At 31.7% G+C, this 21,374-nt stretch overlaps 1 protein-coding gene across 1 annotated transcript in view; it reads right to left on the bottom strand.

Moving 5' to 3' along the window:
- The window catches only part of LOC148598879 (acetylcholine receptor subunit alpha-like), a 37,761-nt gene extending 17,003 nt beyond the window's left edge, over positions 1-20,758 (bottom strand). Inside the window, exons 1-2 of the mRNA XM_088560285.1 lie at positions 20,499-20,758; positions 5,892-6,096 (exon numbers count right to left, since the gene is read on the bottom strand). Coding sequence (XP_088416411.1) covers positions 5,892-6,096; positions 20,499-20,539 — 246 coding nt within the window. The 5' untranslated portion in view covers positions 20,540-20,758. The remainder of the gene's footprint in view (positions 1-5,891; positions 6,097-20,498) is intronic.
- Between the last annotated feature and the right edge of the window lie 616 nt (positions 20,759-21,374).

The following is a 21,374-nucleotide window of genomic DNA, read 5'->3' as shown; positions in this document are numbered from 1 at the left end:
CCTTCAGTGAATTTTTTGGCGACAAAAATATTTTTAAATGGGAGGTATAAGGGTACCTGAAAATCATATTTTGAATGATGATTGGGGGTGCACGAGGGATTATTTCAGTCCAAGTACTATATGCAATTTAAAAAAAAATGATATATTAAGGCTTATGACATCTTTAGCCTAGTAAATTTTGGATTTGGAATTTCAATGCATATGCAGCTGAGATAATCCCTGTGTGAACAATATCTTGCACATAACAGGTGATTAACGTAATAATCTACCTTTGTGACGCATTACAGTTATCGTGCAAATATACTGGACACATCAAAATACAAAAATGTACATTGTTCCATGAAAACAATCCATCTTGGGATACTCCAGTGTGATATAAAATAAAGACCATCATTTCGTAAAAATAGTTTATAAAATTGGGCGTTTATTTCCTAAGAACTTTTGATAAATTAAAGAATTCTGTTTTTGTTAAGTTCACATCACTTTAGCACACCAATATGATTACCATGAAGAAAATGACATTTGTTTTATTCATTTCATAAAATAAATATATCATGTTTTATAATATCGAACAGCACAAAAATGGAATAAAAAGCAATACAAACATTTTTAATTTAAGATTGCTGTCTGCGTACAAAAATGTAGCTTCTTTTGAAGTGTTGTCATAAGTGCAAGTTGCAAATTGGTGGCATTGTTACCTCAGTGAGATCATTTTACTGACCTCAACTTCATACAAAAATATAGAACAACATATAGGATATATGTATAAACAGGAAAATGTCATTCTTCGCGTAATTAAGAAATAATTCATGGAGGGGGTAGATTTGTACTCATTTTAACATGGGTACGGCATTTATATTCGATTATTTAACACCGAGCGACAGCCAGGTCTTTAATGAAAATATAAATACCAAAGCCATGTTAAAATAAGTACAAATCTACCCCCGGAAGGAATTGTTTCTTTTCTAAAATGACAAATACGGTAATTTTTGTGACAAAAATTCCCCCAGGCGTAGCCAAAATAACAGCTGTTCTGTTCAACCTCCCCTGTATGGAAGTTGGATTAAATTTGAATATTTATGTTATCGTATGTGTTAAATGTGTGTATTTATATAATTGATTTTCAATTAGATAGCCTTTCAGCCATTATATCATCGCGTCAACGTTTTTAAATGAGTGTTTTGTCTCGTAGCGACAGTGAAAGAAAAGAGACAGTGTGCAGGTGCTAAAGGTGGAGTTGTACCGACATATACTGTTTGACGACATGAAGACGCTATATTAGAAATCAGAAATAAAGGATGGCGAGTAAATCATATGGAAACGGGTTGGTCTTTATTTAAATCTAATACTTTCTGTTTCGTTAACACATTATTGCAATTTTTTTCATGTGTTGGTATTGCAAAATTGTAATTAGTAATGTGAAATTGTTTCTAGTGGGGGAGGATATTTATGTAAAATCCCCGAGACAGATGTTCCCATGCTATTCTATCATTAATTAGAAAAAATCTGTACATTATTGTATTTGAACAGGCAATTTCCAATCCATTATTTTAGATTGCTCTAGCATAAGTAAAATAGGGAAGAGTGTAGTAGGTTGAATTGGAAGCTACTTGTAATTTACCAAAGCGAATAATAATAGGTTTAACTTATTCTAGTTAACATGACGAGTTATTGACCAATTTAAAAAAAATATATGAAAAATGTCTAAAACCATCCTCCTCCGCAAACCTTACAGCACTTTTTTGACTAACTATGTATCACTCTACTAACTTAATTTGTGGCTATTATATACCGGATGTGACATTTCACATGGCAACAGTTCCCCAAGGTGCTACTTATTAAAATATGCAAAGTTTTTTTTCATGCAAACGGGTGAGGTACTTGGTTCTAGGCAGGCAGGTTGTTACGTCTCTTAAATAACGATTATACATTATTGAAGAAGATTTGTTTTAGATAAAAGTTCGAAATTGAACATTATTTGGAATTTTCAAAAAAATGTATACAAAAAGAAAATGTGATCTATATTTCAACAAAGCTATGATTCAATATATATGATATTTAATCCAACTTATGTACCAGTCCATATAAAATTCAGACACTACCAATGGTAAAGTGATTCATGGTGTAAAAGTACCCACGGAACAAACGATGTTTTTTCTTTCTATCTTCAGATGCTATATTTGTAGGGAACATATAGTCTTTTTGTATTCTTATTTGCACTTTTGAGAAAATCATATATTTATCTCCCACTAAAACTAACCAGATCAAAACAAATCAAGAGTAATTACTCTTGCAAAAGTGCTATTTTCATGTACAATCTATATAAATTTTATCTCAAAAGCGCAACCCCCAAATAAAAAACCAAGGATTGATATGTGGTCTGTATCTGATTCTGAATAAAAAATAAAAGTAAATTTGGTGGGTTTTTGACATGCATGAATCACCTCCTGTCTGGTTTTTGTAAAGACTGCTACTTACAACTTTTAGACAAGATACCATGTCGTTCATATGTAATTGTAGTATCAATTATAGTACTCGTCTATTAAAAACATTTTATTACTTTCGTGTGATTTATACAATGAGGAGTGCTTTATATTTTCTATCTGTGTGCTACAAAAGCTGAATTACGAATCAAATGCATCACAAAGTTCCGTGCATAACCTCCGTATGACACAATTAAAGAGTGCTTCTGAAGGAATAAAAAAGACTGCAAAAATCTTGGTAACATCTGTTTTCGTGCTGATATTATCGTTAAAACTGAGTAAAACAATCTGTTTTCCTTGTTCTATGTGCTATTGTTTATCATAGTATTAATGTAAAATTAGTGATATGGCACGGTAAAATGTGTTTTAAGATGCTTAGAAATTTTCTCATGATCATTAACAAATTGTCAGAAAGAACACGAACAACCTCTATTATTATGACATCTTCAGATGATTTTCCTATCAAGCTATACATCAAAAATAGAAAGGAAAGCTAATTTTGTCTTTTGATTAATTATCGTTATAAGTTTTGTAATTAATCTTACACGTATCACAGTTTAAAACTGTTTTTGCTGTGCCATCAAAGAAAACTACTTAAATAATTTGAACTTATTCATTCTGTAAACATGGAAAATCTAAAAAGGTTATTGTTGCTTGTCCATACTGAGTCTGTTGGATTTTTTTCCAATGTTAGATTTAGGTAAGGAAATAAAAAGACATGATATCTTTTTAGTTTTTTTTTTTATTTAATCATCATAAGTTTTATGATTGATCTTATGCGAATCACAGTTAAAAAGTGTTTTGGTGTGCAATGAAAGAATACTCTAGCAATTTAAACTTCCAACCAACTTCATTCAAAGAAGGTTATTCTCGCTAACCTACACGGTGCATTTGGGTTATGCTTTCAATATCACATCAAGTTAACTGTAAAGTAACCGTTAGAAGAATAGAGTCAATATCACATCAAGTTAACTGTAAGGTAGCCGTCAGAAGAATAAAGTCAATATCACATCAAGTTAACTGTAAAGTAGCTGTCAGAAGAATAAAGTCAATATCACATCAAGTTAACTGTAAAGTAGCTGTCAGAAGAATAAAGTCAATATCACATCAAGTTAACTCTTAAGTAACCGTCAGAAGAATAAAGTCAATATCACATCAAGTTAACTGTAAAGTAGCTGTCAGAAGAATAAAGTCAATATCACATCAAGTTAACTCTTAAGTAACCGTCAGAAGAATAAAGTCAATATCACATCAAGTTAACTGTTAAGTAACCATCAGAAGAATAAAGTCAATATCACATCAAGTTAACTGTATGGTAGCCGTCAGAAGAATAAAGTCAATATCACATCAAGTTAACTCTAAAGTAGCCGTTAGAAGAATAAAATCAATATCACATCAAGTTAACTGTAAAGTAACCGTCAGAAGAATAAAGTCAATATCACATCAAGTTAACTGTAAGGTAGCTGTCAGAAGAATAAAGTCAATATCACATCAAGTTAACTGTAAAGTAACCGTCAGAAGAATAAAGTCAATATCACATCAAGTTAACTGTTAAGTAACCATCAGAAGAATAAAGTCAATATCACATCAAGTTAACTGTATGGTAGCCGTCAGAAGAATAAAATCAATATCACATCAAGTTAAATGTAAAGTAGCCGTTAGAAGAATAAAATCAATATCACATCAAGTTAACTGTAAGATAGCCGTCAGGAGAATAAAGTTTTCATACTTGCCTTCATTTGTCATTAAACAGTGAATAATGAGAAGTTAATCTACTCCGTTCATTTCTTTAAATAAAAAAAGACAAAGTCTTTACTCATAAAGGAGTACATGGAGGGTGCTGAAATAATTGAAATATCAAAGTAGAATGTATCCGCCAAGAGCTCTGTCATCCTGATGACTTAGTGGTAAATATTGACTTCTGGACTGTCACATGTGTTTTTATGCATTCTTAATGAAATAAGAAACAATTTACTCCTGTCCATTAATTATACAATAGGACAGCCTTTACATTAGCGGATTGATACACAAAAAGTTAGGAAACGATTACTGGTCTGTGGATAAAATTGCATATATATATACACAGAGTGTTTAAGCATGCGGAGTGATACGTAGTTTATCAAGTCGTGAAGACGGGATTGTGGCGTAAATTGGCGTGTAAAACGAGAAACACCCATTTTATCGTTAGCTTTGAAGAAAATTAAACAAATGCCTAATTTGATCACCATTTTAGAAATGTTAAGCACTGCTTGATTACGTAATGTCATCTATATGATTTGCATATAACCTGACTATCTTCTTTATTGTTGTAATAAGTCTCATAGAGTAAAGGCATAACTAATGCACATTAATCGAATGCATTGACAGTACTATGATGTAACTCAAATGAAAGTACAAATAATTCTTCTTGGAGCAATCAATATTGTTTATAAATTATAAAATAAACATTTGCGAAATTGGGCGGCAAATTATTTTGTATATGTTTTAAAAGCATGTAGAATGAATGTTTGGCAATATATTTCAAATTGTTTGTATGAAGATTTCATTGTTATGACATCACCAAATGATTTTGCTATCATGCAATTAAACAGAAATAGAATCAAATTCTTATTTTGTCCCCTCGGTCGCAAGTGCTAAACAATTTAATGGAAACTCGTATTGTTTAGTACTTATGTTCTGTAGTTGAGAGTCAATGTTTTACTCTTGTCAGCACGTCCATATTTGTGCATATGCAGGCTTGTTGTATTAGGCTGCTTCCATTAAATCGATTGTGTGTATGATATAATCATCGTGGCGCGGGAAACATTTGAATAAAGGATAATACACTTAAACCCGTCTAAACCGATCCTCTTTAGAATTTCCAGATTTTGGCAGTTTAGACATGTGTTCGAATTGTGCAGGTTTAAAATATATATTTAAAGTTATATCAATGGCCTTAAAAACTATCTGACTGGACAGGTTTATCGAAAGTTTGGTTTAGACAAGATAGAAATTTGACTTAAAAAGATACACTGTAACTTAAGTATTACTAAAACGAGGTTTAATTCTAAAGTTGACAAAAAAAACATTATTTTTACAATAACCGTAAGTGTACAATAAAACATGATCAAAGATGAAGAGATTGACAAAATAAAGGCAAGTTTGACGATGTTTTATGTTTGTCGGGACGTTTATATCCGTTTATATCCTTGCCATAAGAAAAATAAAAAAAATAAAAAGGCAGGATCTAATATTGCTCTAATAATTTTTGTTTGTATACAAAATGGGCTCTTACCGCCCAATTAATAAGAAAAACAGGATAGTAAATTTGATCATAGTTCCCCCATAAAAATCAAATGTTCGCTCCCTTATATCAAAATGCAATAGGGTTTGAACAATAGGTCCATAATATTTTGTATTTTAACTTACCAATCGGAGGTCCACGATACTGTCCATAACGTGTCGCTTGGAATCTATTGACATAACATCTACGAACTCTAGATTGGCCCATATCTTGATAGGATTCAAGCCTTCATTGTATGGTCGATTTCTCTCGTTGTATTTGTGGAAAACTGTCGTAAAAATGTGTTTTGTTTCTTCTTTGTAGTCAACTTCAGAAGAAGAGAAAACAGTCCTGGAAATAGAAATATCTTCAGTAATAAGGCTGTTTGTGATATTTATCTCAAGGATTAATTACTTTTGCTTGGGCCTTCTTTGTATACCGCCTTTTCAGTATGGTTGATAAAGTGGTGTTTATTTTAACATATACAGATTGTTCCATTTGTCAAGTAATTCCCATTGCAGTGTTGGGAGTAAGCATTGTTCCCTTGTCTTTTTTTTTAATAATCGATATTTTTAGGTTGTAATTGTTTCATGTCTTAAAACTAACCTTGTGTCTGTTTAGAGGATTCAGTATTGCCAAGGTATCACAACACGGACTAATTCAATAATATTTAAAAAAAACATGCAATTTTTATATCTTTAAAGAGTAATTTGTTTTTAGACAACAATCAACTAAGTTACATATGATATATATTTACAAAGTCATGTTCAACACTTGTATCTCTTATAACATAAATTTTGTACAGTTTCAAATATTACTATATCATGATTGTCCATACTTGTAAAAGAGATGTAACACTCGAACTCATTAAAGATTTTTTTTAATATTCTCATGAATAAAAAATAGCTATTTTCAATGTAGTAAAATTATCACATTTCAAGTTACCGTTTAAACAAATATTTCTATTTGCAGTTTACCCTTAACAAAACTACAGAAGGCTGACATTTTTGTCATTCGATAACAAGGTAGACGGGATTAACCCTTTTTTAATATTTTTTCTTTCTGACTATTCATCTCGAACAGAATCAAATTGAACAGTGGATAGTTTTAAAAGTGTATGATACCTTTCAATGTACATTTCTTAATTCTTCAAAGATAGAACGTTCGTGAGATTGGCATGATTAATGATAGACACTACCTTGTTTTACAGGGGTCACTTTATTTTCGTTTAACCATATCACATCAGAATTGAATTCTTCATTATGTGTGAACTACGCAAATATCACTTTAAAGTTTCTTAACTCCGTCATAATTTATAATGTTATTTGGATTAAGCATGAGCATCCCCCCTTTTTCCAGTGGCAATCAAAATTTGTCGACCCTATTATCCTTGTGACCCATCCTTTTTTTCATTTCATGTTCATTGTCTGAATATAGCTGAAATATTGCTGCTCGGACGTTAAACCCCAACAAACAAACAAACAATACTCCGAATACCCAGTTAGTAGCAAAGAAACTGGTGATCCCTTTCTTTTCACATAGAAAAAAAAGCCGGCATCTGTATTGCTGTAGTATGGATTTTTACATACACCTACATATTTATTCTGTCAATCATCAAGACATCACATAAAGATACGAATTTATTGCAATTATGTGATGAAAGGTTGTAGGCGTAGACATGGGAATGATGAAACCTATACCACAAATCTGATTGCACCTAATGGACATGGGAATATGCATGATAAGTATAGCTTTTACTATGTATCAAAGGTAAACAAAGGGATATCAACAAGAGACAACGTCAATCTTTGCTAAATCAAAAATAACAACAGGTACATTCATGGTTCGATTTCAAAAGGATTTTCTCGTTATGGTGGAGTCTGCAATATATACTTTACCGTGCGAAACAATAAATAATGATTAATTTGACACTCTTTCTTGATCCCTGTATTTCTATAGAGGAGCTGGTAAAAACAAACACATTGAAATAGATCATGAGCGATTTTAAAAAAAGCTTTTTTCGCCTTTTTGGATCAAAGAAAATGTCAAATGGTTGTTATTAGAGAAGGAAGTATATCCCATAGTCTATTAAATAAATATAAGTCGGATTTTTTGTTTTATTTGATTCATGGTGAGAACAGACGGTTTTGTTGGATACAAACCACAGTAACGTTAGAAGATTAATCAAATGAAAATAGATGGGATTTTACCTTTTCAACTGTTTTAATGTATCGAAAGAATTCAATGAATTAAGCTAGATCAGCAGTAAATTGATTAAGACGCGGATCATATATTACGTCATGATTTACGTCATTTTAAACGTAAGAAGCTTATCTTGTAAGCCATCCACGTGATAACTGTCATATGTTGGAACTCTCTATCAATTATAAAAGTTTTTAACCATAGTCATACAAAATCATCACTTTTAGACAAAATTTGGTTTATAAGATCACATTTATAATGAAATTTTTAGCCCACTAAGAACAAACCATATATAAACTTCCGTCTTGCATTTTTAAAAGTTATAATAGTGAAAAAGTATTCAAGGGAACCATGATTCGAGAGGAAATGAAAAAGAATATATTCCAAGATTAAGGAGTGGATAGCAAAAACAGGCACATACAAAAAAGAACATTAAATAAACAGAATAAAACCAGAAACAAAAGTGCCAGGTCATCGGTAAGGTAAACGTTCTCTGCTTATCAAAAAACACCCGCCGTATTAACGGTTGCATTTTGTTACTTACATAACGTGTGTAAGTCACCAAAGACATTTGACTTCACGTCTTCTAAGTCTTCGCTGTAATCAGTTGTAAGTTAGTACCAAATAGTATTAGAGCTTGCGCAATTAATTATTATTATTTTCACAAGTGCATTACTAACATGACAAATCTCTATTTATTCTGGAGATAACTTTGGTTTATCTTGACAAACACACCTTTCTGTAGGATATTTTTTCAGACATTTTTCGCCTCGCTTGGGTGGTTAACGTCAAATTAGCTAGCTTCTATACCTGAAGAAGCTATTAACACCTGCTAATGACATCAAAGAACAACATTGTCATAACTGCTAATCGCTAAGGTTATAAAATATACATTATTTACCTGTCGGTAGCGATAATGCTGAATCAGCAGTTTTACCGTTAAAATCATTTGAATTTATGATAATTGGTTATGATGATATTTTCGTACCGATTCGTACGTCTGTTTGGTATCAATTAAATTTCATAAATAGCAACAGAATGTGATATGGAGATGTTTTATTGGATATGATGATATGAAGTAAGATATCTTAATGTTAAACATGCTGTTCGGATAAAATAATGATCAACAAAAGAAAAAGGCTGGTTGACGTATTGGTATTTCTGTAATGAAATGATTTAAGTAAATGTAGCATTGTGAATGATGTACTTAAATGATTCAGGTGTTAATTGTGTTATTGGTGTGATGTAATCATTTTTTGCGGGAAACAGAAAAACGCCAAAAATTGTACCCGCCAAATTAATTTTTTACAGTATATAAGTATATAATTTGTTTTTGTAAAACTGCGAATATGTTCACTTAACAGAATCCGCATACAAATTTTGCATTTACAGTATTTAAGATATACCGTTACAATGAATAAGAGGGACTAGAAAGTAGACTACAATATATATAATAGATATTCACTTGTCAATATATGTCTTGCTATGTAGGGTGGTTATTAACGCATACTTTCTGAGGATCCTGTTTGCAAAATTTGTAGTAAAAGGGACAGAAGATATCACGTCATATTTAGGTGATCTATTGCAATGCCGGTAACGGACAAGAAAAGGTCAAAGTAAAGTTTTACTTTAGACTAATTGCGACAGAAGATGTTGTAATGTAATTTATCGAATGTATCATAATATACACACAAATCGAATGGTGGGAAATATGTTTGTTCCTTTTCATTTGTTTCCTTTTGTGTGTGGGGGTGTGTGTGTGTGTGTTGTTGTTGTTGTTGTTTGTTTGTTTTTTTTTTTTTTTTTTGTTTGATATGGTTTGTTCTTTGACAGAAAAATGTCATGTTTACTTTTGAATTACAACAACTTTATTGTCCGCTCGGTAAGTATCTGATGTTGAAACCAGAAGATTCTACCTACAGCAGACTGCCCTAATGGTAACTAATTTATGAAATACATGTGCATGTAGGTGTTTCTGGTTCTGTGTTTAATTTTTATGTTTTATTATGTTTTGGAATGTTCACCCTTTTTTATTGATTAATATAGTTATTTTCTTCTCTTTTCACTTTAAAACAAAATTAACCAATCATTTATTGTAAATTTTGAAATGCTGTACACGAGTTTGAAGGATTGACCTCTCATCAGCAGGATAAGAATCAAATATGTAAGAAGAACAAAATCTATTAGCTAGTTGTTGAAGTACCCAACACCAAAACTATCGAAATAGGAAGCCAAATTTATCACCAAAAGGTTCTACAAGGAAAGGAGCCTCATTATTGTAGGTATTTGTAATACTGCAAAATATGAAAAATATGTTAAATGATATCTGATACAATTTTTATGATGCCAAGTAGTGTGTCGTCCGTCAGTGCAAGACTCGCTAGTGTATTCAGCTACGTTAACATATAGAGTAACACTTACAGATTAAGTAATATATAAACTATAACACTCACGTCTTAAAAAAATTCTATGCATGTTCTATACCTTAAATTACGTGTTACAAGTGTATAAAATCAAACATTTATTACTGCATGAAACTCTATATTCTTTGTTATTGTTTTGGATTATTAACCGAATTTCCGTCTGCGTTAAATCTGATGTTATAAATATAATAGCGTTATTTCAGTGCTATCTGCGTCTACAAGTAGAAAGTTATGTTATAATATCTATTAGTTCAGATGTGCTTACTTTAGGACAACGTCTTGCTTAAGTAGCAGTCCGCCTAAGAATCATGCAATTTTCTCTGTGATTTATTGATGTCAGGTATTTTATCCGAATTGACTTTAAATCAGTTGGATATATTGGAAAAACAATAAATGAAATGAAAAAATGAAAAAAAAATATTTTCACCGTTGGAATAGCAACGACCACTCCTTAGCAACCACCAATTTAGGGCCTAATTATCACAAAAACATCACAATTTGAATGTAATTTCACATATCTAATGGTGGAAATTTATCAAACTACATAATTATATTAATGAAGTGTGTCTTAAGGAAAACAATGTACAATAAAGTACAAAGTAATCTGATTGGTTTAGATCTGGTTACCATAGCAACCAAAATTCCTAATTTTTAACATTTTGAAATATACGAAAATAGGCAATGTTCATCCGTTTTGTCAGCACTAGAAAAAATATATTATCCAAAGGTATGCATGGATGTGAAGCGAGACCTTTCCACTGAAACATGTCAAAAATAAAAATATGTAACCTGTTTTTGTTTTTTGCTCATCAAAGACTCTAACTCATCACCCATAAAGACTTTTCTTCTTCTTAATGCTATTCATACTAACATTTTCCAGACCATAACTTTTTGGTCATTTGACCTAGACTTCTAATATTTGGTATGTTGGTATATCCTATCACGGCAGGGTGTCGCATACCAGAGTAGGTGATCTTTGACCTTGACCTTTAACCTCAAGGTCAAATCACATACAAAAATTTTGGCATAATACCATACATAATATTGCATGTGCCATTATCTTTTGGCCTTTTCATTTGATATCTGATCTTTGGCATTTAAGTATACCACACCAAGGCAGAGAGTAATGTTTTATGTAGATGACCTGTGACCTTGACCTCTGATCCTAAGGTCAAATAACATAAAGATTTTGGCAAAATACCATACAAAACTTTGTCTCGGCCATAATAATGTTTTTCGTCTTTTTACTCAGATATCTGATATTTGGTATGTAAGTAAATCACATTAAGGTAGAGTGTAATGATGTTCCAAGGTCAAATGACTAAAAAATGTTGGCCAAATACCATACAAAATTTTGTCTGGGCCATATTTTTTTGTCTTTTTACTTAGACACTTGATATTTGGTATGGGATTATATTTTCTCAAGTCAAGGCGTCACGTACTAGAGTGGTTGACATTTTAACCTGACGTTTGACCTCATGGTCAAATAACATACAAATTTTGACGCTTTTCATACAAAATTTGTCCAGACCATAACTTTTTTGTCTTTTGACCTAGACTTTTATATTTGCTATGTTGGTATCCTCTAAGGGTGGAGTGTCACGTATTAGAGTAGGTAACCTGTAACTTCAAGGTCAGACAACATAAAAAATTTGGCAAAATACCATCCAAAATTTTGTCTGGGCCATAACTTTTTTGTCGTTTTACTTAGATGTCTGACATTAGGTATGTGGCTATTTCATGCTTAGGCGGAGCGTCTTGTACCAAGGTGTGTGACCTTTGAACCTGACCTTTGACCTTATGGTCAAATGACATACAAAATTTTGGCTTAAGTCAATGACTCATTTCATGTAATATTTCACCTCGTAGTATGTCATAAATGTAAAGAATCACTTGCCCTTTATCTATCACCCGATTGTGCTTGACCCCAAGTAGTAGGGTTAATAATCATTTAAACATCATTCTGTTATGAACAGTGTGTTCTCTACATTTTAAAGGAGAACTCTGAAGAGTTTCAGTAATTATACCCCATATAATGTTTTTGACCCATCTGTCTGTCCATCAGTCCATCTTTTGTTTTCCGGACTTTTTTAGAAGCACTTGCAGGTATTGACATGAATTTGTGGTTGAAGTTCACCATGAAAAGTTACGAGTCAAGTTTACGTTTCGTTCCATTCCAATGATTTTTACTTTTGATTAATGAAAACTTAAAGATATTAAAGTGTGGACTTTGAAAGTAAAATTCTGGGTACCAAACTTTAGTTAGAAGACAAAGGTTTGTTTCCTTATCATACATATTAAGCTCACCTGAGACGAAGGTCAGTGTGAGCTATTGCCATCACTTTGTCACAAATTGTGTCTGTGGTAGCCATCTGTTGTTATTGTTACCTTTTTCAAAAATCTTTTTTAGATTTTATTTTGTCACAATCTTTTCTAATGCCTGAAAAATCATTTTCAAAAATCTTTTTTAAATTTTATTTTGTCATAATCTTTTGTAATGCCTAAAAAATCATTTTCAAATATTTTTTTTTTAATTTTATTTTGTTGCAATATTTTCTAATGACTGATTTAACACTCTAATTCCTTTTTATCTAGGTCCTTCTACATGTATTTCTCTTACGAACAAATTTACTTGAGTATCCAACATGGGGATGCGGTGTGTGTGTGTGGAGGGGGATACTTTAACTTAACATAGCCGATGAAATGTAAAATATAGGTTGCAAATAGTTCACTTTTGCCTGGAAGCTAATTCACGATCTTTGATGCATCAGTGTATACCTTCAGTTATATGATTCTACCTTTTATATTTAATGAGGTATGATACCAAAAGTACTAAATCATGATGTTGCTACCAAAAAAATAGATTTTTGTCTTTTTTGACATATTCCTGTATATATTTTACCTATTCAACTAGGATGGAACACAGACATAAACATACACATAGATTTTCCAATGTTTCTTCATCAACTTCTTCATTCGAAGATTTGCTTCCTTCAATGGGTAATAAATGATCACACATAAAATGATTTTTGTATGCTATTCAAATTTATTTCAATATGACCCTAATGTCTTATATATATATACAAAAAGACGAGACAATATTGATTTTCTTATTGTTTATTTTCCATTCCTAGATTGTGATATTCCCGAAGCACCCTCCTACGGTATCAACATTTACAACTGATCTGTTTTGCTCGTATTTGTAATAATGTGTCAGATTTTATGTAACACAACAGATTCCTCATCTGGCCAAAAGCCAAGTAAGCTTATGCCATCACTTTGCGTCCGTCATCGTCGACGAATTTTCGAAAATCTTCTCCTCTGAGAATTGTCCACAACATGACTGTTGGGATCCGCGAAAAAAAACATAACCACCGTTATTAAAAATGAACATAGGGTCTAAAGGCACTTTTTGCAAATAACTCAAAAACCGTTTCCTTTAGCGAAATTCTGGCTGGGATAATATTGTTCAGCATCAAGAGACAGACCTATGCCGAAATTCAGAAAGCGATATTGACAACCAATGTAGGAGTTATGACCCCTAAAACAAATTTTTTGGCATTCTTTATATGTACAACTTTGAAAATATTCTTCTCAAAAACCATTGTGGAGAATTCAATTAAAGTTTGCGTAATTGTTTCGTAGGGTATTCAAAAAAATGAATGCTGGGATTTTTGATCCATGAAAAAACATAACCCCTGTTACTAAAAATATAACATAGGGGTCAGAAGAATTTTTTTTGCAAACAACTCAAAGGTTGTTGCCCTTAGCAAAATTCTTGCAGAGTAGTATCGTTGAGCCTCATGAGACAGACCTATGCCGGAATTTTCAAAACAATTTATCATATGATTTAAGAGTTAGAGCCTCTGAAACAGTTTTTGCCAGTTTCTGAAGGAGCAACTTCGAAAATCTTCTCTAAAACCATTGTACATAATTGAATGAAAGTTGGCGTATTTGTTCCCTAGGGTATCACACACAATATGACTGTTGGCACTTTTAATTCGTAAAAAACATGGCCGCTGTTACTAAAAATAGAGCATAGAGGTCAGAAGGCAGTTTTTGCAAATAACTTAAAAGTTGTTGCCTTTAACACATTTTTGTAGGGGTTGTATTGTTCAACATCAAAAGACTGACCAATTCCGAAATTTTCGAAACGATTCATATACTAATGTAGGAGTTATGGTTTCTGAAACAATTTTTTTTTCACATTAACTTTGAAAATCGTCTTCTCTAAAACTAAATAAGATCATTTAATGGATATAAAGCATATTAGTTCTTTTGCGTATTTGTGATGGAAATGACTTGTCATTTTTAATCCATGAATTGGCTGCCAATACTAAAAACGGAATATAGGGGTTGGAAGACAAGTTTTTTGAAAATAATTTAAAACTGTTGCCTTCAGCAAAATTCTGGTTCAGGTCATAAAATGCTATTAAAAGTATTTCCTGCATTTGACTATTCAGTTGATTATAACTTAGCCTGTCTAATTGTCAAGTTTTTCTAATAATCAAATGGTAAACCAGGTGAGCAATTCAGGCTCTCTCGGGCCCTTAGTTATACAATTATAATATTTCTGTGATATATTTATAAATGTTGGTTTTCCTATTGTTCTTATTTGAATTTCTACCACCAAATTACATGTTGAGTAAGTCACAATATTGTGACATTATGTTTAAACAACAAAATTATAAAACATTATGAAATGTTCTATGAAAAAGAATCTACATATTCATGTTTATAAGAGTAATCAAGGAAACCAGATTCTAGCTGAAATCAAAAGAATGTAACCCTGGGGCATTTTGATAAGGAAATGTGCATTTCTTTATGGGTGGTGATTTCGGGTCCAGATGAGTGAAAAACAAAGATATGTTACATACTTTTATTTTTGACATGTTTCAGTGCAGAGGTCTTGCTACACATCCATGCATACCTCTGGATAATATCTTTTTGCTAATGCTGGCAAAACAGGTCTGAACATAGCATACTTTCGTATATTTCAAAATGTCAAAAATTAAGAATTTTAGTTGCTATAGTAACCAGATCTAAACCAATCCGATTACTTTGTACTTTATTGTAATTTTTTTTCCTTAAGACACACTTCATTAATATAATTATGTAGTTTGTTAAATTTCCACCATTAGATATATAAAATTACATTCAAATTGTGATGTTTTTGTGATAATTAGGCCATAAATTGGTGGTTGCTAAGGAGTGGTCGTTGCTGTGGTGAAAATATGTTTCATTTTTTTTTTTCATTTTATTTATTGTTTTTTTCTAATATATCCAACTGATTTAAAGTCAATTTGGGTAAAATATCGGACATCGATAAATCACCCACTGCATGATTCTTAGGCGGACTGCTACTTAAATGTGTTTAAATAACATAAAATAAGACGACTACTTCGCCATCCAAAAAAAAAATATATTTATCTAAATTATTTTTATTCGTGTATAATGGTGAAAAGAGTAAAACATACGATAAGGGACATAACTCTTGAAATAAGTAATTCAGAACATGCTATATTTGAAATAGAATTGACTAAATCTAAGCTACTTAGATTTTAAGTCAATTGTTTTACACACAGGTAACAATAACTTGTAAGAGTTATGTACCTTTAACCAATAGCGTTAAAAAAATAATATATAATGCGCAAGTAAATTTTGCGGTAGATAATAACCATTTCATATCAAAACCACCAAGCTACTATACATTAAAGAACGTATCTCACCGACAAAAGTTTGCCAACGTAAACTTTTACGTTTTTGCGTAATGGTAAGTGATATCTGTTTTATCTTTGGCTCATAGTCGTCAGCAATGTATACATCTATCATCAGCAGATAAGTTGTACTGCTGTTATACTTCAAAGACTATAGTCAATGATAACACATAGTGATAGAGGTTTCTTTCTAACCAAGTGGTTTCCTACGCTGTAGTGAACAACCGACCGCTCTATTAATATATATATATATATATATATATATATATTTGTGATCAGGGTTATATTTTGTATATTTTGTTATTTTTGTAGGTTTTTATAGGGTTAACAGCTGAAGATAAAAAATAGAGTTGATATAAAAGTTAAAAGTTGATGTATAGCGATGGTAAGAAACGTGTTCAGATTGTGAATTTTAAATCTGAAGAGCATATTGTTGTAAAACTGACAATAATCGCGATTTCAAGAAGTCAATCTTACTACTGAATTTTAATGTGCGTTTGTTTTTTATTTATTTTTTTTTAGGTAAGTTTGTATGTGTCTAGACCCCTCTCAATTATATCTATATAGATAAAAAGGTGGGGTGATATATCTATAGGGAAACATGTGGTATGAAGTATTCTCATGTCATGATGGGATATTTCTTTTACCAGGACGACAGGACAGAAAGATTAACTAATTACTAGTTTCAGACGTTCACTTTGTCAGCATTTTCAAAAGCACCTTCCCAGACTTTTAACCTAAAAATCACTCATAATGACCAATCGATACTTCATTTATTTTAAATAAAAAAAATGTTTTAAGTATCATATGGAGGTATACCGGAACAATATTTTCTTAACATGCACTAAAATCCGTACATATTGCGACAAACTTGGCATACTGCTTTAAAGCATATTCAATTCCATTCAATCGATCAATAATATGTTCAATTCCAGCATGCGGAAATATAAGTACCAGTTTTGTGACAAGAGAATTGTTTTCAAAGAGAATAGCAAATACAATGCTCTTTTACAAGGTAATCTCATAGGACCTGATATTTTGATTTTATCGATAAGTATGTAATAATGTCTCTTATGCTATTGTCCCCTACTTATATGTTAAAGAAATGAAATGATAAAACTGCAGTGAATGTCAAATTCATAAAGCAAACATAGTATTTATCGGTTTAAGTTACCGTTTTGGCACAGACAATTGCTAAAATTTAATTTTCTGGTAGATGCCATATTCACAATTAATGACATAAAATGCCGTCTAAAACAAAACCATGTGAGGAATTTTAATTCAGAAATTAAAATACGTCGATTTCCGCTGTAGGAAGGCAGAAACAGTCGATTAATGTCAATGTAAATAAATGCCTAAAATTAAAGTAAAATCTTCTAACACAATACAATGGTCATCACTATGATCAACAGATTTTGTATGAATTACAAAAAGTATCAATCACATATATTGCAAGTTCCGATATGACAAAGTTTTCCAAGACAATCAAAAAGACGTTAGGCCCATTAGGCAAGGAATATGTCACAAATACTACAAATAATTTGAAAACAAACAGATGAATTAGCAGCATATTAGGCAAAACATTGTTTTCTTTTCTTTTTTTTTCGGGGAGAACATAGGTGTCCTTGGCATATTGATGTTCTACACTGCCTCCATTCCAAAGAACTCGAGATGATGGCCAGCACAGACACCGACCAAGTTGTCTGTCTCTTGTCCTGACTTTCTAATACTAACGATCACCATATAACTTAACTATACAACAAAATCGATGACTCGAATTGTCCATTGTGAATTTGTTTGTTGCAATAATCTTTGTGTATGGAGTTTTAATTTCACATCTCATTATTAATACCAGATATTCATAACATCTCTGTGTATGGAGTTTTAATTTCACATCTCATAATTAATACCAGATATTCCTAACATCTCTGTGTATGGAGTTTTTAATTTACATCTCATAATTAATACCAGAACCTGCTGGAACAAAAAGATTTAATTTCAAACAAATTCATGGTAATGTTGCTTTTATGTGCATGTCAGAGCCTTTCAATACCAATATAATCTGTCTTTGGCTAGTCAGTGCTTTGACTGGTGCGTTTTGGGCGATTTATTTTGGTCAAAATAATTTCATGTCGCGAGTTTTTTTTCGGGATTTTGACCATCAAACATTCTTAACGAGACAGTGTTTACGTTCATTGACGCAATCAAAGCCCCACGAAATTTTAAGTACATACTCAATCTTTGAAATTCGGTCGTAATAACATCAGATTGCGCCATGAGGGCGGATAAATTTGATGATATTCTTGTTTCTTCCCGGATATTACATGATTTCACATGAACCACTCATTCATAAACTAAGAGTTTTAGTTTTGACATGGGAAGTCTCTACTGATCATTGGTATCAAAGATCGTTAATCCATTGCGATTTCCCACCGGCAGTGTGATTTGCACCAGTAAACGTATTCCGGTGTCAAACGAAGCGCCTAATTAGCACGACTGTTTCATATACAAAAGAAATACAAGTCCAAGTACTAGGTGACAGGAAAACGATTATCTAAACATACTTGAAAAGCATTTAATTTCAAGTCTCAAGTTAACAGTTGGTGCACCTGTGATGTCTAAATTTTAGGGCGAAATTATTGGAGTTCAGGATTCAGGTAAAATCAAACTTAAAAATCCAATAAAACAGACAAAGCAATCATACAAAAATAACAAAGATAAAATGAAAAACACGAAGTTTCCAAAAGGAGCAACAATTTGATTTTTATCGGGGCTAGGATCAAATTTGAAATAAACGGAAGGATGATGGTGAATGGTTAAAATCCGCATGAACAATTTGATAAATCAAAGACACTTAAAAGTCAGGTTTGAAATCATACCAAAAAGAATAATGCAGGACAAAATATTTGATCCTATATATATAGTCAATGACAAACCGGTGAATCTGATTCACATTAACGCTTCAGGTACGTATAATAGGAATAAATTTCATGATTCCTACAGTTTTGAAATCACTTTTTTCTACATTACTGATTTATCCCAAAATTTGTCAAAAGCGTTCGACAAAAAACAAAATGCGTAACAGATTGTTCCTTTTCACAGTTCCATAAATCAATCCCGGCAAATATATGTCATCTGTTATTCAAAACACGCCAACGTACGAACAAATATACAGTTATTTTTGTAAACCCTTTACTTTGAAAATTGTCTGGAGCTAAACAAAAAATTGGATGACAGGTGCGTCAATTTCTTTCGAGTATTTATCTAATGAATTGATACCATTGCAATGCTGTAAATTCAAGACGGTAGAGAAAATAATGCTGTATGGCGCTGACTGGGTGAAACAATAACCTACTGTCTGATGTATGGCCGGCAAGTGTTCAAATAGATCGTGTTGGCAGGTCGAACAACTGTAGGGATGACTGCCTTTAGTGAGATTAAGACACAAACCAAATCTTTGCGAATAAATGTGTAATTTGATTTATTGTTATTTCATCAACTTCATCCAAATTTTTTCGTGAATCATATGTATTTTAATTGTTATAAACTGATATGTTAACAAATTTATGGGTGAATTGTCCATAAAGATCATGCAGTGGGAACCATACAACAATTTATAGAGATTCCACCAGGCTGGTGATGAGCAGTATGAACCCAGCATTCACTGATATCAAATCATTTTAATGCAGTTGACAGATAAACGTAAATTTTAAATTTCAAACTAAAATTTATCCCACAGTACTAGCTGAGTGCAAGTGGATATCTTTAGGTTAATTATGATGTCAGTAGATTACATAATGATGCTGCACCAGAATTATATGTCAATATTCTATTAAAGTCGACAATTAGCAATTAAGCAATAAAGGGACATTCCTTACCATGCTAATATAATTGCTAATTTAGATATTTGCTAATTTCATCGTATGTCCCACTTGTGCTATTCGATGTTGTACAAGGTCGTTTGTAATTAATGTATAGGATACGGAGGACAATATTGCATTAAGTGTGATTCGGATAAATGGTGAAATTATGATAAATATAAATACTTCGTCAAAACTACGACATGATGTTTAAATTCAAGTGGCCCTACACGTCTTCAGGAGTCCACGGACGTACTAATGTCATATATACATGTATATATGCTTGGGTAATTTGTTTTTAAGGTGTCAACATGCATAACACAGTTGTTGTTTATATTTATTCTTTAATGATCTTAGTTTAATTCTGTAAATTAAATAATTATTAAATTATATTCTTTGTAACACAATGACATCTTATAAAACTTAACATCGCAGAAATTAAAAAGACATCACATTTTGTTCTGATGTTATTTCTTATTAATTGGTTAATTATGTTACACGTATTACTAATAAGATTATAAATTTTTAAAATTTGAAATTCTTGAACTTACCTTGATATAAATGATAAAAATACGAATATATAAACTTCCATAGTTATGTCAATTAATTTTACAAAATTCTTCCACTTTCTAATTATCCTAACACGTCATTTCAGTACTTATTATAAAACAGCTAGAAAAAGCTTTCTAGTTTGGTAAGTTGTAAATCAAGCTTCGGAGTGAAACAGACTGTCAGAAATCATACGCTTACAGCACCTTTATAGTTCAGCATCTATCATCAGGCCAATGGCTTGATTGCCTTAACACTTACCATACTAACTACTTGTACTCAAGTGTAATTGTAAATACATTTATATAGCATAGTATATAACAAGGTATGGAATGGATTCGAGAAGTTCTGCATCTATGGGACATTTGGCGAAACAAGTCCAGACTACTAAATATCTGAAAAATATAAGTAATGTAAATGCACTAGAGTATTGGGGAAGGTATAAGGTTTCTGTTTCGAAAGATATATCTTTGAAATTATGTTGGAAAAATTTTACACCCAAAAACTTGTTGAGCGAAACAAAGTTTATATTGCCCCAAAAATTTCTTACCAAATTAGACATTACGTTTAAATTACTGCATACACAGTGTACATGAGAGATGTTTACTAAAATCCAATGCTTTGAACATCTGTACAATTGGAACTACCCACACTTTTCTATCATAGTGTAGTGGAAATGGTCGAGTAGTTCCGACATCTGTGAGGCGACCAACGGTTCTGATATCGTGAAAGATTATAGAAATCCTAATCCGTACACACTCTTTTCTGTATCACTTTTTGAATAAATTGGTGCTTTTATTTTATTCTATTATTTTTGATTGAACATCCTAAACTTACTAGTAAATGCGTGTCGCTAATTTCACTTCATTTCTGGTAAT

The sequence above is a fragment of the Perna viridis genome, chromosome 14 (assembly GCF_037379345.1).
Source record: "Perna viridis isolate PV_CMFRI_1.1 ecotype Kerala chromosome 14, ASM3737934v1, whole genome shotgun sequence".
Lineage (NCBI taxonomy): Eukaryota > Metazoa > Mollusca > Bivalvia > Mytilida > Mytilidae > Perna > Perna viridis.
This window is presented reverse-complemented; position numbering and strand designations above follow the sequence as displayed.